The sequence below is a fragment of the Triticum urartu genome, chromosome 2 (genome assembly GCF_003073215.2).
Source record: "Triticum urartu cultivar G1812 chromosome 2, Tu2.1, whole genome shotgun sequence".
Classification (NCBI taxonomy): Eukaryota; Viridiplantae; Streptophyta; class Magnoliopsida; order Poales; family Poaceae; genus Triticum; species Triticum urartu.
The window spans coordinates 19,005,587-19,022,105 of record NC_053023.1 but is presented as its reverse complement, the minus strand read 5'-3'; the positions used below and the strand labels follow the sequence as shown (position 1 = coordinate 19,022,105).

Below are 16,519 nucleotides of genomic sequence, written 5' to 3'. Positions count from 1 at the left end.
CCTCCCCCCCTTTAAAAAAACAAAAACCCCAGCCCCTGAAATGCTGACGCGTGGATGCCTTTTGGTCCCGGTTGGTGTCACCAACCGGAACCAAAGGCCCTCCTGCCTAGGCTGGCCGCAGAGGCCACGTGGAGGCCCATCTGTCCCGGTTCGTGTAAGGGCATCTCCAGCCGTTCGGCCCCCCAGGGCGCCTAAATAGAGCGGCCTGGGGGCGTGCCGGCGCTAGTTCGGCCCCTGGGGGCGACCTAGCTCCCAGTCACGCCCCCAAGCGCCGCACGCCGCAAGTTCGCGTGCGCAAGGAATCACTCGGCGGGGTCGGCTCCAGGCGTTGGCGGAGTCGGCGTGCGCGGGCTCGGCGGTGTCAGAGCTGCTTCGGTGCTGGGCTGTGTCGGCGCGGCTTCAGTGCTGCTGGGCGGCGATGTAGAGGCATCGTTCGGGCTTGGCGTCCGTGTGGCCGTGGGCGCGGGAGCTGGCGTCGTCGGCGTTGCCGTCTGCATCTGGTTCAGGATGAGGCCGCGCTTCGCCATGTACCACGCCCTGAGCTGCTCGTCGTTGCTTTGGAGCATGTCCGCCCCGCCCATCAGAAAAGCCATGTCGGTGTTCCTCTTCTTCGCGGCGACGTTCGTCTAGAGCAGGTCGACGTTGGTCCAGAGCAGGTCGAGCTTGATGGTGCTGTTCGTCATCAGCGACGACCACCGCGCCTCGGTCTTCTCTTCACGTAGGACGGCCCGGGCCTGGGCGTCAGCGAGGCAATGCTCGATGGACTCCTGCACTCGCGCGGTTGCCGCGTTGGCGTTTTTCCCCTTCTTTGCCAATTTGTGGCCGTCCGGCCGCCCCTCTGACGCGCTCGGAGTCGTCGCGTCCGGCTTGTATGTCTCCTTGGCCTTGTCGAGGGTACGTCGGACTTCCGCCCACTTCTCGCACTTGTCAATGCGCTTGTAGATGTGGAGGTGCTTGAAGTCGGCGTCGAGGTTGTCGCGCCGATACATGGTGAACATACGCAGCAGCTGCACGGAGGAACAAACAGTTGGCGGGCGACGGGCGTAGACGACGAAGAGATGTGGGCGAACGGCATGCGTACCTGATCCTCAACGCTGGCGCCGCTCTCCGGGCGAGCCGCGACCTCCTCGACGATTCCATGCCATTTGTTGCATGCCCCCTGGATACACCCCCAATGGTTCGCCATCGCCTTGGAGCCGCGCTGCATGTAGACGCCTTTGAAGTAGGGGTCGACGAGCTTCCGCTCGTCGAACTCGGCCTTGATGCGGTCCCAGTACGTGTCCAAGCTCTGGTTCGCCGGTGGTCGGGCCGAGGCAGATGACTTTCCATGCTTCGGCGAGGCATTCCTCCTCCTTGGACGTCCACTTGGTGCGCGGTTCGCCTGGCCTAGCCGCCCGCTTCTTCTTCTGGCGCCCCTTCGCCGGATCGGGAGCCGGCTCCTCCTCCTCCTCCTCCTCGGGTTCCTGCGCTTCGTGCGCGTCCTCACCGTAGACGTAGCCGAGCTCGGCCTCCATGTCGCCGCTGAGATCCACTACCTCGTCCTGGGTGGCGAACCCGGGAGACGCGGCGGCCGCGGTCGATCCTGTCGTGATGATGTCATCCATGTCGGCTCCTGTGTCGTCGGTGTCGCCGAGGTGCGAGAAGGGCAGCGGTCCACGGCGGAGATGGGGCGTCGGTGTGGACGCGTAGGCGGGCGGCGAGTAGTTGTATGGAGGGTACTGCACGCCGACGAAGGCGGGCGAGGGTGTGTGCGTCGCGGGGTGGCCATGGGGGAAGGTCACGTTTGGGTTGAACCCACCGTGTGCGTCGCCATCGGCGTAGCCAGGCGACGACAAACCCCATGGAGATCCGACGCCTTGCTGTCCCCAGGGCGCGTACTGGGCGTGGCTGACGACGGGTGGATTCATCATCCCCGCGTGGTCGACCGATGAGGAGGACGCCGCCGCGCGCGCCGCGTTGTCGCGGGCCTTCTTGGCGATGGCCCTGTTCCGCCGGTCGGCAGTGACTGCGTCGCGTCGCTGAACTTCCACCCTCCACTCGGCATTCGACATGCCCGGTGGCTTCAATGGCGGCGCCCTCGGCTTCCTCTGCTTCGGCTGGGCGGTGCCAGTCGTGGTTGCCGCCGCGCGCGGCATGGCGTACTTCTTCGGTGGCATGGCGGCGACTGGAAGGCGAGCGGGAGGGGGTTTGGCGGGAGAAAGGGAGGGAATGGCGGGAGGAAGGCGAGCGAACGGGAGGGATGCGAGGGAAAAGCGTCAAGAAACAGCGGGAAAAGGCCCTCGGGTCGCCTCCAGGGCAGACCCACGCGCCTTTTTCGCTTGTGCCGGCTCCCCAAGCGCCCCCAGGGCGCCGGGTTCGGCCTGAGTCCGCCGGCACCAGTTTTGGCCCGAGCCGGCAAAAAACGTGCTTCTGGGGGCGCGACTGGGCCGTTTTTTTGGCGCCGGCGCGGCAAAAACGCCTGGGGAGGGCCTGTTGGGGGCGCGGCTGGAGATGCTCTAAGAACCGGGACTAAAGGCCTAGGGCATTAGTAACGACCTTTTAGTCCCGGTTCCTAAACCGGGACAAAAGGCCCTTACGAACCGGGACAATAGGCCCTTTTTCTACTAGTGAACTTGGACATGGCTTTGTTTTCAGCGGCACATGCTCTTCTCTCCTCAATGGTCGCTTTGCGCAGCCCCTCTTCCTTAAGCAATTGCTATTTTTCTTGCTTCTCCCTTGCCTTCTTCTCGGCCAACTCTTTCTTGATCTCCAACGTCTTCGCTAACATCAACTCATTTGATTGCACCATGACATCAATCTTCTCCCTCAAGCTCGACGCTTCATGCTCTCTCTTCATCTTCTCCTTAGTCTTCTTGTCACCATCGGGCTTGTTCAAGTTTCTTGGGCCATCATCATCCTCATCTTCATCCATGTTTGTAAGTGAACCTCTCTTCGGTAGGGATTCTTTGTCAATCAACTTCCACTTCTCGCACTCTTTGAGCAAGTCCCAACAATGCTCTAGTTTGAAGAATTTGCCCTCCGAAACTTCCATGTCTTTGTATCTTTGTTGGGCAATTTTATCCTACACAATTTGAACAAAGTCAAAGGATGCAATCATTTCATATGATGCAATATGATGTGCACAACTTGAACAAAGTCAAAACGAACTCACATAGTCGGATTCCACGGTTCCACTTGGAGGTGCATTGCGTACTTGCTCCAAGCAAGCTGCCCAACGGCTGCAAATAGGCTTGATCATGTCCCAACACCCTTGGAGCGACCGAAAGGTGCGTGGAGTCCTATTCGGATACTTTGCCATCATGCGGAAGTATTTATCTTCGATCCTTTGCCAATACCTCTTGGCGGTTTGAGAAGTACACGTGCATGCATCAAGAGACACCGCACTCCATGCCTTGATCAAGATTTGGTGTTCCAAGATCATGTAGTTCTTCGATCCCTGGCTTTTTCCACTTCTTGTTTGCGATTGCTCATACAGCCCCTCATCGATCTCCTCCACTTCTTCTTCTTCACCACCATGATCATCCATGCCGCCCTCCGTTTCATTGTAATCGAATGCGGCGAGCGGGGCTTGATCGATGTCAACGGTGTTGGTGTCCAACAAGTTCACGAACTCGGCAGTTGCATTGTTCGAACCACCGCTATAGTGAATGACAACAAGTCACGAGCTATCGCAAATGGCAAAAAGCAAAGAAAATTGCCGTGGCCGAAGATGCTTACCTTCCGGCCATTTCGTCAAACACCTCGCTTATGGTGGGAGTAGCACCGTTGAGCGGCATCGTCGGAGAACCTCTTTCCGGGGCGGAGGGAGTGGATGAAGGAGCCAGCTTTTTTGTAGCCGGAATCCTCTTCCGCTTTACGCCGGAGACCTTGCCGACCTTCTCCGCCGCGGTCGGGATCGCGCAGCGGCGTTGGCGCCCGGAGCGCGGGCCTTAGGCAATGGCGGGGCCAACATGGCCGGCGACGAGATCCGCGCGAGGCGATTGAGTGTGCGCGACCTCGACGGTGGCGGGGGACAGCAGGGAGTCATCCATGGCGGCGAAGGACTGCCAGGAAAGATGCACCAGAGCGGGAGGTGGCGGGGGCAATGGTGCCGGAGGGTGGGGGAGCAGGAACGGCCACTTAGAAATGCCCCTCCTGCCAAATCTCGATGCGGATAGGGGCAGAGCTCAGGTCGTCCTCCCACCCCGTGAATCTAGAAGTCGGGGGAGATCTTTTGCCGCGCCCCGTAAAAAAAATTACCGGTCAGGCGCGTATGCGGTGTCTGATCAGACAGGTTTTTCGCGCCGACCCGTATTTTTGCAGATATTTTGCGGGTCGGGGCGGGATGCGGGATCTGCTAGAGATGCTCTAACACCAAAAGAACAATCAGGACAGACTGAAATGACAAACAATAGCATAAATTATTTGTACCGGCAGTTCGCCAAGCAACCAGTCAAAACAGACTGAAACGTCAAACACAGTCCATTGTTTGTAATGAGTGATCGTGAGACGGAAAATCATACTACAGAAAAAAAAGGATATTTATGTATCACTGGAAAACAACTCCATATGTACGAGAATAAATGTTTGTGACTCAAAAAATGTTCATGTATTTACAATATAAGTAAATGTGGAAATGGAAAATAACTATATTCTAATTAAAAGGCAGTACACATTTTGAAAGTTAATTAAATCAGGAAATGGCAAAACAAATAAGAAAAAGTTGAGTAAATATAAACAAGAAAAGGAAAGGAAAATGAGAAAGAAAAAAAGAAAAGAAAGGAAAAGGAAAAACCAGAAACAGAAGAAAGGAAAAATTCTCGCTTATTGTACCAGACTAACTGCCCCGACCATCATGCTAGGATTCCATTGCCCTGGCTTATGGTGAGCGCTAGGAAATCCAAGCCTGGAGCCCTGATACTGTGAGGGCAAACAAACATGGGCATCAATAACTACAATGGCCAACAGTCCATAGAATCTAGATTATTCAAGCTCAGCACGCGAGCGAACGAACAGGCCAACCCAATACTGTAGCATGCAGGAAAAAGCTTCAGGCGAGACAGTACATACTCTTGCTATAAGCCAGATATAGTTCTCACGTCATATCACAGAGTGCACAGATAAGACAACAAGCCCAAAAGAATTTAGGCTCATTACAAAAAAATTCAAGGCAGACTCAAGAAAAAACATTCCATCTAACCTAAATTTTGTTCATACGGTTGTGAGAGTTGTTCATGAATACTAACTAAAATCTTCATACTACTAATGAAAAATATTCCATAAAATCTCACAAAAACATTTTGTGTTAGACGTACCATTTTTAGTCCTATTTGAAAATGTTCATGTATTCCAAAAGAATTGCTCATGACTATAGAAAAAAAAAGTTCACAAATCTCAAAAGGGAATATTTATGTAACAAGAAGTCCATATGTACGACAATAAATGTTTGTGACTCAAAAAATGTACGTACTTAAACAAATGTTCATGTATTTACAATAAAAATAAAATATGAAAATAAGAATAAATAAATTTTAATAATGGCAGTATAAAATTAAAATAAAATAAACTGGGAAATGGCAAAGATAATAAAAATCAAAAGAAAAAGTAGAGTATAAAATAGAAAACAGAAAGGAAAAGGAGAAAGCAAAAAAGAAAGAAAGAAAGGAAAACAGAAAAAGAAAAGGAAAACCAAGAAAGAGAAGAAAGGAAAAAGTCTCGCTCGTTGGACAAGCCCAACTGCCCTGGTCTTCATGCGCGGATTCCTTTGCGCTCGCTTAAGGTGAGCGATAGGAATCCTGATACTGTGAGGGCAAACAAACATGAGTATCAATAACCCCCCTAAAAAAACATGAGTACCAATAACTACAATGGCCAACAGTCCATAGAATCTAGATTATTCAGTTAAAGCAGCACGACTACAAAGAAGAGAACAATAAATATTTCACATGTAGTTTGTGAACATCGTCTTCCCAGGGTTGAGCGGTTGACTTCAGGAGGAAGGGCGCAACTGCACATACCACATAACTGCCAAAATGGAACCTGAAATTCATCGGCCGGCCACATATTTCTGTTGCTATCTAGATAAAGGCTCACAGAACCTACAATGTGGTTATTCTTGTCACTTCTCTGAACGCACATTACAATAATGCTTAAAAAAATGGGTTATTACCAAAGCGTGCTGATTACAAGAAAACATGAAGTATTATAGCCTTTTGCAATGTTAAGCTGACGTGGATGGGCTGTTTCCGATGGAGCCCAAGCTCCAACGATGTAGGAATGGACAAGGAGATGAAACAACAGCTACAACAAGAAACAAGCCCGCCACCATTTGGCTTCTGCTTGTGCTAACAATAATCTAAGCAGTGAACTATATGATGGTAAAGCTAGCTTTGGACGTTATTGGTCCTGCTCATTATTTTTTCTAGCCTTGGGTAAGTTCCGCGCAATTTTCTGAACTGAGATTAAGATAAACTATCCGTATTGGACCACAACTTGAGCCCAATTGGAGCACTCTGTCCAAATTTTGTAGGTTATCGGATCTAATACATGAAAAGGTGAAGTGGTGTAGAAGTTTAAGCCCTCCAAGAATTAATAACTTAACTATGTGCACGGGCCAGATGCCTCATTAATTAGTAATTACACGTAGCTGAGTCATATGGGAACAAGAACAATGATACTAAGAGGGTGTTTGTTTCCAGGGACTTATTGATTTAGGGACTTAAAAAAGTCTCTATGATTCCCATCTAAACCAAACAGGAGGGACTTATAGGGACTTAAAGTGGGCATTTGGGACTTATGAAATAAGACTCTCAAGAAGGGACTTATAGGGACTTATAGTTGTAATATGGTCTTTTAGTCCATGTTAAGTCTCAGGAATCAAACAGGTAGAGACTTTTTAGGGACTTGGAACTTATAAGTTGGGACTAAAATAAGTCCTAAAACTTATGAACCAAACAGGGCCTAATGCATTGTTTAAGACTGTACAATCAAGAGGGCTACAAATCATGATATAGCACGGACACCCCAAGGAATCAAGTTTTACTAACTAACAAGAGACTGAACCGGGAAGAATATTACTACCAAAACAGAGGCTATATACTGGAACATATCCGGTGCACCCACACTTGTGGTGCTACAGGTGCACCGGATGCCGTAGGACATTTCAAAAAATGTGAAAAAGAAAATCTAGCAATTCTGAAATGAAAGTCACGATTCTTTCTGAAGGTAAGTGCCAAAGGTTCCCGGTTCAGTCTTAGTGTTGTCCAACAAACAAAAAGATATTACAAAACATCACATGATGATAATATTAGTATAACTAGGCAGAGATGTTGAATGACTTAGAAGTACCTTCAGTTTTTTTTTTGTGCGAATACCTTCAGGTTAATTATGGCACACACATGACAAAGGAAAATGGCAAAAACAAAGTTGAAAGCGAACTAACCTTCAGTAGAATATGGACACAAACAAAGCAAGACGATGCAACTCGGGGGATAGTTTCTAAGGACAACATTAGTTTTATACTCATGATTCCTTCTTGATTGCATCCAGATACCAACTCTCTTCAAATCAACATTCATTTTCCTTTATGCGGCTACTTGAAACCAGCATTTGGCAACTCCTTCGAGTTACTGCATCTGGGCTGTAATGGCTGCTTCAGCAATAGGAGGATGGGTGGCCTCAGCCTTCATCACCAAGCTAGTTGAGAAGGTGTGCTCCTATGCTGGAGATCAGTATGAATACCAACGGAAAGATACAAAGGAGAAACTAAGAATCCTAGAGAAGAATCTATCGTCGATCCAAACAGTGATACATATAGCTGAGAGAGTGCAGGCAAAGAACACAGCCATGGGAAGTTGGCTAAGGAGAATCAAAGATGCCGCCTGTCAAGCTGAGGATGTTCTTGATTTGTTTGACTATCGAGTTCTCCAAGCACAAACTGAAGACAGGGGCATGATTAGCTCAGTTGCTTCAGCTGCAGCTGGCTCATCTTCTTCATCCTCAAGCACCATCACCACTGCCTCTACCACCACTAGCAGTAGTAGCAACTCAACGGTAAATCAGTCGGTTCGTCTTCTCAAACGCTTCCTTTTCTCTGATGAAGATATAGATGAGTTGATTTCTGTAGTCGATAAGTTTGTTGAGATTGATAGTGAGATGCAAAGATTTCTGGAATTTGTGAAGATAGAGGACAGCAGGACAGAACAGGCAGTTCAGTGGCGCACAACAACCTCCATGCCAGGCTCAGGGAAGTTTTTTGGTCGAGTTAATGAAGAAAACAAACTGAAGAGATTACTTGTTCAGATCAATGAGCAATCCAGTCATCCATATGATGTTATATCAATTGTTGGTATTGGTGGTGTTGGTAAGACAACGTTAGTACAGAGAGTGTATGACCAATTGCATGACACAGATCACTTTGATCTCACAGTATGGCTCCATGTCTCAGATAAATTTGATGTTGGACGTCTAACAAAAGAGATGACACAGTCAGATAATCTCAGCAGTAGTTTAGATCAAGCTCAGAGGATACTTGGGGATAAGCTGAATGGGAAAAAGGCTTTGATAGTCCTTGACGATGTATGGAATGTATTGAGGAGCCAATTGGAGAACCTGTTCAAACCCCTGAAGTTTGCTAGCAAGGGCAGCAAAGTAATAGTTACAACTCGAAGTAAAAATGTTGCAAGAATGAATGAATCAACAAAGATCATGCACTTACATGGCTTGGAAGACAAAGACTACTGGAGTTTCTTTTCACAATGTGCATTCGGTGATGAAAATCCTTCTGATTTTCCACGACTGGAAGAAATTGGCCGAGAAGTGGTGAGCAAGTTGGCAGGATCACCTTTAGCTGCAATGACAGTTGGGAGTTCATTGAAACCGGTGCTAAAAGAAAAACATTGGAGTTCTATCTGTGGAAGGAAATTGTGTCAAATAGAGCAAAAGGAAGATGATATCATATCAGTATTGCGACCGAGTTATGAGCATCTTCCTGACCATTTGAAGCAATGCTTTGTTTACTTTGCATTGTTTCCTAAGAAATACCACCTTCGAGGAGATGAGCTAATACAGATGTGGAGAGCTCACGGTTTCCTTGACACGCAAACACCAGATGAAACTGCACGTCGTTACATCAATGATCTCTTGCAGCTTTTATTCATTGAGAAGGTACCCAACCGAGAGGACCACTATGTAGTTCACGACTTGCTACATGATTTTGCAGAGTCGGTGTCCAATGGAGAACACTTCCGAATAGAAGATGACTTAGATGTATGTATTCCAAGAAATGTTCGCCACCTATATGTCAGTGCAAGCAATATCTTAAAGGTGTACATGAGTTTGGAAGACTTAAAGAAAAATCTGAGAAGCTTAATAATAAGCAAGGCACAAGAAGGTGCTTCTTGCGAAAGGGTCTCCTCGTCAAACTTTAATCATGTACTTGAACATATACTCAAAGAGCTAAGAAGCTTACGCGTTTTAGTACTGTGCAATCCTGATGGTATGCTTCCAGACAGTCTTGATCATTTGGTCCATCTTAGGTATCTAAACATCCATGAAAGTAGAAACTTCATCAATGTCAAGTCATTATTCAAACTCTACCATTTACAAGGGTTGAGTCTGCAAGTTCAAGACATGATCATGAAAAAGGAACTCCAAGAGGGCTTAAGTAGGTTGACCCAGTTAAGATACTTAAAGGCTCCAGAGAAAATAATTTCAAGGATAGAATTGATTGGCAGGCCGAGATCCCTCAAAAGAACTAGAGGAGAACAAAGTGAAGAGTAATATGAGGCACAACATATGCCAACTGAGGGAGTTGAATGAACTTCGAGGGATGCTAACCAAAAAAAATCTTCAGAATGTAAGATGCAGGGAACAAGTAACATGATTCATCTCACACCCCTTGAGTCTCTGTGCATAGAGAAATGTCCAAAACTTGAATCTCTTCCCCAGATAGGCTTACTACCTCTTTCCCTGAAGAAACTCAGTGTCATAAGATGCAGCAAAACATTTGGACAGCTCTGCTCTGAGATCAACATAAGCAGCACCAACACCATACAGCAGGTTATCGTGAGGGAACCTATTGTTGGCAATGCAATAAAAAGAAGAAGGACATCATCACAATAGAAAACATGTAAGGATGCCGAACATATTTTCGTTCTTTTAAATCAATATGAATTGAAGAAACATGTAAATCAATCTTATCCAATCAATCAACAAGATGGATGGAAATAAAAAAATAATTTACCACATGGATTGCTGTTCTAGAAGGTCAATGTTAAACAAGATATTCATGCTTTATTCAATGATTCGGTTTCTTTGCAGCTCGGAAGTGCAGAAGTTCCTTTTCTGGAGGATAGATGGCTGAACAAGTGCTTGACTGAGCAGCCTGCACCAGCTCTCTTCTCCCTTGTGACAACAAGAATCAAGAATACGCAAATTGTTCAGGAGGCTCTAAATAATGAATGGAATGCTGATGTTTTGGGATCTCTCAGTGTCCATGCCAATTCGCGAAGAGCCGCATCTTTGGGACCAGTTGAGTGCCAGCACACTTGATTCACTGACACCAGCGAAATTCGTGTGGAAATGGAGAAACAATGGAGGGTATTCAATATGATCAGATTATAAGATCCAGTGTTGGTTCTTCCAGTGCAGCATATTGGTGGCAGAAGCTTGGTAAATCATTGTTACGTCTTCCACTGGCCTTAATGCATTGACTAGCAGATTCAGGGGATCGCAATTCTGGTTCTACTCACCCTAATTTGTGGCTCTACTGGACACATAACCAAAGAGTGCAAACTCTGGAGGCTGGTTATAGCGGTACAGTAGATTGTTGTTCCAGGGAGATATAGCTATTGTGTTTATGTCTTACTTAGGCAGAAGATTAAATATCAGGCTTCTTGTTCTTTTGTAAATAACTTAATATGTTGTCCTTGCTCACAGCACCAGTAAGACTTTTTTGTGATTCGTTGCACCTTCTAACCAAAATTATACACTTGGCTTATGCATATTATGGTAAAAAAAGCAGAAGAAATTTCCAATTCTAACCGTAATACTCCAATTTACAATACCTTACTATTCTCAGCATTCCTTTTATACGAGAAATAAAGATATGATAGGAAAATCACTTCCTTATCTTATTTTCAGAAATCAAATTAGATGGTCAAAAAGAAATTCGGCATGCTACCTGTATAATTTTATCCCCACACACTCATCTAATGGGGAACCACTCTCAGTATTGACCTTATCTCATGATTTGACATGGAACATTTATTCGCCCCACCCAGAGCGAATGACAGAACAAGTGTCTTGGCATAGTTGAGACCAGTGTTAAGCAATCATTCAAAGAATCTGTACTTAGGTATGGACAAAATCCTACAACAAGCTGCTACACGGTCACAATAATTCAGAGATTACCGTAGACTCTGTTTACCATTATCTCACACAAAACTGAGCAAGGATTCTATAATTTTGCTCAGCTGAACAACAAGCTGTGGTGGCAGTAAACATTACTAGTCCCATCACAGAAGGCAAATTACATGGCTCCAATCTTCAGTCCACAGACTGCACTATCACAGCCCCTGAATCCAGATCCGCATCGATTCCGCAGTCACTGTTATTTAGGAAAATGCCGGGCCAGATAAAAAGGAGGGATTCAGCTCGCCGGGGAACCATGACGAGGACAACTACTCAGTACTGAGAAAAGATGAGCTCAGTTAGTCGCAGGGAACTATGGTTTTCAACCGCACGGTAAGCAACAGCATTTTATCACTGTATTACAGGAAGAGGAGACCGGAGACCGACGATGTAGATGGGACACTTACTTACCTTGGTGTGAGCGGCGACCTAAGGGCCCGGCGTTCCCTGCCGCCACGGGAGACCACGTCGGCGACGGCGACCGGCGGATGGACGGACAATTGTAAACTGGACGGCTGCCGGAACAAAGGGGGGAGGAAGGAGGGGCTCTTTTTTGGGGCCAGTGTCAGCCTCACCGTGATCCTGGCCCATTTTCCCATTGGGCCTTCCAAATGCTGGGTCTGAGAATTGAGATTGATTAATTATATAACTGGGTGCCAAAACATATAGTATTTTGGTTTGCCTAAAAACACCTATTTTGCTGGATTTTTTCCTCGAAAAAAAGTGAATATATATATAAGTATATATATATATATATATAGAAAAAGTGAATTTGATTATAGAGTTCAATTTTAGCTGTTGTTTGAAATTCGGCGTCTGGGAATTTAAACTCGTCTTTATAAACCATAATGTTTTGGTAATTTCATATAAAATTAACGTTGGACAGTTTATCATAAAGATGAAGCAACTTTGTGCACTTTGATAGACCCTCCTACGTGTCGCAGGGGAGCACTACGGCGGGGCAGTGAGCTAACTAGAGTTGTACATGAAAAAAAAAACTAGAGTTGTACATGGGAGGGCCCATCTCTAGTTTTGGGTGAGTTTCTTTGCTAGGCCCTGTATCGAAACGGGTGATCCTGTTCGGCGCTCTAAGCGCTGCTGGCGCCCACACACGCCACCTAGTGGGCCGGCCCAACAAGAATACTGAAAATAAAATGAGGATTTTCTATAAATGAGGATCCTCAGCACAACAATGTCGACGTCCTGCCGCATTAACCACCAGACTATGAGACTAACTTCACCTTGTCATCTGTTATGAGGATTCCGTACTATTTGACACTTTTAGTACTGCATATGCAAATAACATCTTTTTGCGAGATTTCATATAACATATACTTTATAACCAGTGTAAATTATTTTAAAAAAGAAAAAAAACTTGAAAATAATTCATAAAACGAATTGGAAAACCACGAACTTGAAAAAAGTTCAACCTTTTTGAAAAACGTTCATCAAACCTTAAAAAAAATTTCATCAATTTTGAAAATCAGCTCATCATTTTTGAAGAAAAAGCGTTCACAAATTTGGAATTTTTAATCTACTTTATAAAAAGTACACCGATTTTCAAAAACAGTTTGCAAATTTGAAAAAGTTCAAAAGTTTATAAAAAAATTTCATTGAGTTCGAAAAATGTTCACCGAATTTGAAAAAAGTTCTTCAAAATTGAGAAAAGTTCATTGAATTTGAAAAAAAATCATCAATTCTGAAAAATGTTCATTGAATCTAAAGTCAATTTTGAAAAAAGATCATCAATCTTGAAGAAAAGTTTGTCGATTTTGAAAAAAAACATGAATTTGAAGAAATTTTCACGCATTTAGGGAAAAAGAAAAAAGAAAGAAAAAATGAACAAAACTGTTCCAAGAAAAAAGATAAAGAAAAAAAGCAAACTAAAGAGTTCCAAAAAAATAAAGAAGAAAAGGAATGAAAAGCTATAGTAATCACAGAGGTGATGTGGCTAGGTTAGTTAGCGCAGTCGCGGTTCAAATCACGCAATAAAGAAAACAGGAAAAAAATATGGGCCGGCTCAACTAGACGCGCGAGTGAGCTGCTTCAGTTCCCGGTTTGCAATAAAACGGTAGAAACCGGCTTGAAGTGCCAAATAGAAGTTGCCTATCGAAACAGTAGACTGCACAAAAGTGCGGCATGTCGAGGTCTCCAGGTGGATTTTAACGAAAAATCTGGAGCCTTTTCTATATCGTAAAATAAAAAAATGTTTCATGAATTTAGAAAAATTGTTCAGGAACAATATATATATTTCAGAGATTTGAAACATGGATCACAAATTCTAAAAAAATATTTATCAATTTAGGAAGTTCCTACATTATTAGAAATATTCACAAATTTAATATATGCTCACAAATTTTAAAATAGTTCATGAATTAAAAATATATAATGAGTCTTAGAAAATTTTACTGAGTTAAATAATGTTCAGGAATGAAGACAAACATTCATAGGTTGTAAAAAATATTTACAATTTTTGAAGTACTCATGAATTTTGAAAATGTTCACGACATTTAAAAGGTGTTCATGAATTATAAAAAATGTTCACCAGGTTCAATAATTTTAAAAATGTACATGAATATTTATAAACTGACCAAAGATTTTAAAAATGTTTAAAAATTAATAATGAACAAATATTTAAAAATAATTGATTCCTTGTACAATATATAAAATAGTAACCATACAAAAAGAGTTAGCCAAGGTGCGAGACACAAAATCCTACTTACTGGCCAGTTCACATCTAAACCTTAAAGGTTTGCAGTTGATGGGACCCATTAAAGCAGGTACTTTTTTCTCAGAATTTCTCTGAAAAGTTTAAATTTAAAAAAAGACTATTATTAAATTTGAATAACCAATTAAAATTATTCGCTTGATATATAATGGGTTTGACTATGTGAATAAAAAATTACTAATGAGAGAATATAATTAAGATTAATGAAGGGCTTGTGTGAATTAGATAAGAGCGGCATAAGAGTAGATCCATCATACTTTTGAATCAAACTTACATATTAGCCTGCCTTTTGCTATTGATATCAATCACAACCAATTCGCAGAAGATAAAACAAAAAAAATAAACCGCAAACTTTAGTGTCTCTAAACTATTTTAAAACATTTTTCTGAATCAATGATGATATTTATTAATTAATACACTGATAGAGCTTTCCTACAAAATCATGAGCAGTGCCAACAGAAGATGCTTTGTAAGCAAAGTACAGTGCAAGGTATATTAATTGGGTGTGTCTAGGGCACATCTAGATGTGCTCTAGTTATTGCACATCTAAGTGAGTGAATCAAGCATAAAGAGGAAAAGAAAAAAGAAAAAGAAAATATTGACACGAATCTCAACGTAAGATCAATCACATAGGACTTAGATGTGCAATACTTATAGCACATCTAGATGTGCTTTAGCAAAACTGATATTAATTATGTTCATGGAGGGATCGTGATCGCTCTAGATATGCTAGCAAATCATGATATGATACGTAGTGTACTAGATGGACTAGAGACAACGGCTGATCTGCTTTCAAAAATAAATAAAGGCAACGGCTGATCTTTCTTCAGGAGGAATATTTCTCATATGAAATAATTGCTTTTTGGTAGCAGCATAGAAATGGGCTATGTATGTTTGTGAAAGTCACATGCACACCAACATTTTTCTTGCAATATAAGATAGCGTTCGCTGGAAAACATGAGCACTAAGTGCCAATCAATATATACTGAATGATAAGGTCTACCTGGCTATGAAGCGCAACAGCAATTGCTGGACCGAAAGAAATGTTATAGGCTGGGGATAGCGTTATTGGAGAGATGATTCTGTCTCATCAGCTATATGACCTTTCTAGCTGGCAGGAATTAGTGGCTAGCTAGAATTAGTGATGTGCGTGCCTTCATCCAAACCACTTAGCTAGGAGACTTCACATGCTGACAAACATAGTTGATGCTATTTGCTACTCCCTCCATTCGGAATTACTTGTCGCAAAAATGGATGTATCTAAATGTATTTTAGTTCTAGATACATCCATATCCGAAACAAGTAATTCCGAATGAAGGGAGTACCTTCGTGGTTGGTGAAACTCGACCTGGTAGTACTTCAACAAGAACAAGATAAACAAAGTGGTACCTAGCTAAGAAATGATCCCGTCTATCTCTGCAGCTAACACTACTGATCGTGAAACCATCGTAGACAACTCATCTTAGACTGTGTTCAATGAACCCAGAGACGGTTGTGCTAAAATGTGTCATCATTGCATCATGAACCACTTGTGGTGATCATCATTCTCCGTACACTGAACCAGATTTACTAAATATTAAAGACGGATTCTCAACGTATATATATCTTAGACATTTATTTATTTTTGAACTGTCGGAGACATTATATATTTGGTTACATATGTTATATGTTATGTTTGATAGTCTAGAATTTGTAATTCATCTCCTACCTTATCTCTTAGGAGAGGCGTCTTGTCTAGTCTTGTGCGCGTCAATGCGTCCCTGTATGCGTCAATCAGGTTCCGTATTTTTTTTTTCGAAAAGGGGGAGTCCCCGGCTTTTGCATCAGATTGATGCATACGGCTATCTTATTAACCAAAAAAAAGTAGTGTCAACAAGGTTCCAAGGTCTCCAAAAAATAAAAAAACAAAAAAAGCTCACACAGAGCCATAAAGGGCTAGAAACATCAACTAGCCAAGATAAGACGCCACAACCGGCTGGCTATAAATAGATAGGTAAACTAGATGCCTATCCTAATACATGACCGCCATCCAAACCGGTTGAAGATATGCCGAGCTACCATCTCCCAGCGGAAAGATCCAGTAACCAAATGCTTCCTGGCCTCCATCGGACTGAGTAGCGGAAAGATCCAGTAATCAGGTTCTGTATAACACATGTTATCTCCGGTTGCCAGCTCTTGTCACGACCGGCCGTCTCATCTGGTCCAGCGGATATTTCGACCTCACGCATGATCGCCTTGATCACCCGCTTGCTATCGCGATCCGCTTCATCTACGTCGAGCGACCGACCTGACTGTTGGTTGTGCGCGCCTTCGTGGGTCCTGTGAAGATCGTCCCTGAGTTTAGCACGCCCCTCGACTGATCGAGCAGTGGCCTACAGCTGCGTCGCCCCGTCGGGCCGC

The 16,519-nt window shown here is 44.0% G+C and overlaps 1 protein-coding gene across 1 annotated transcript; it reads left to right on the top strand.

Annotated features, from left to right (window-relative positions):
* The first annotated feature begins 5,442 nt into the window (after positions 1 to 5,442).
* LOC125535237 (putative disease resistance RPP13-like protein 1) lies at positions 5,443 to 10,054 on the top strand. The gene has a single exon (XM_048698290.1). The coding sequence runs from the start codon at positions 7,624 to 7,626 to the stop codon at positions 9,757 to 9,759; it is 2,136 nt and encodes a 711-aa protein (XP_048554247.1). The 5' UTR covers positions 5,443 to 7,623; the 3' UTR covers positions 9,760 to 10,054.
* Positions 10,055 to 16,519: the final 6,465 nt, after the last annotated feature.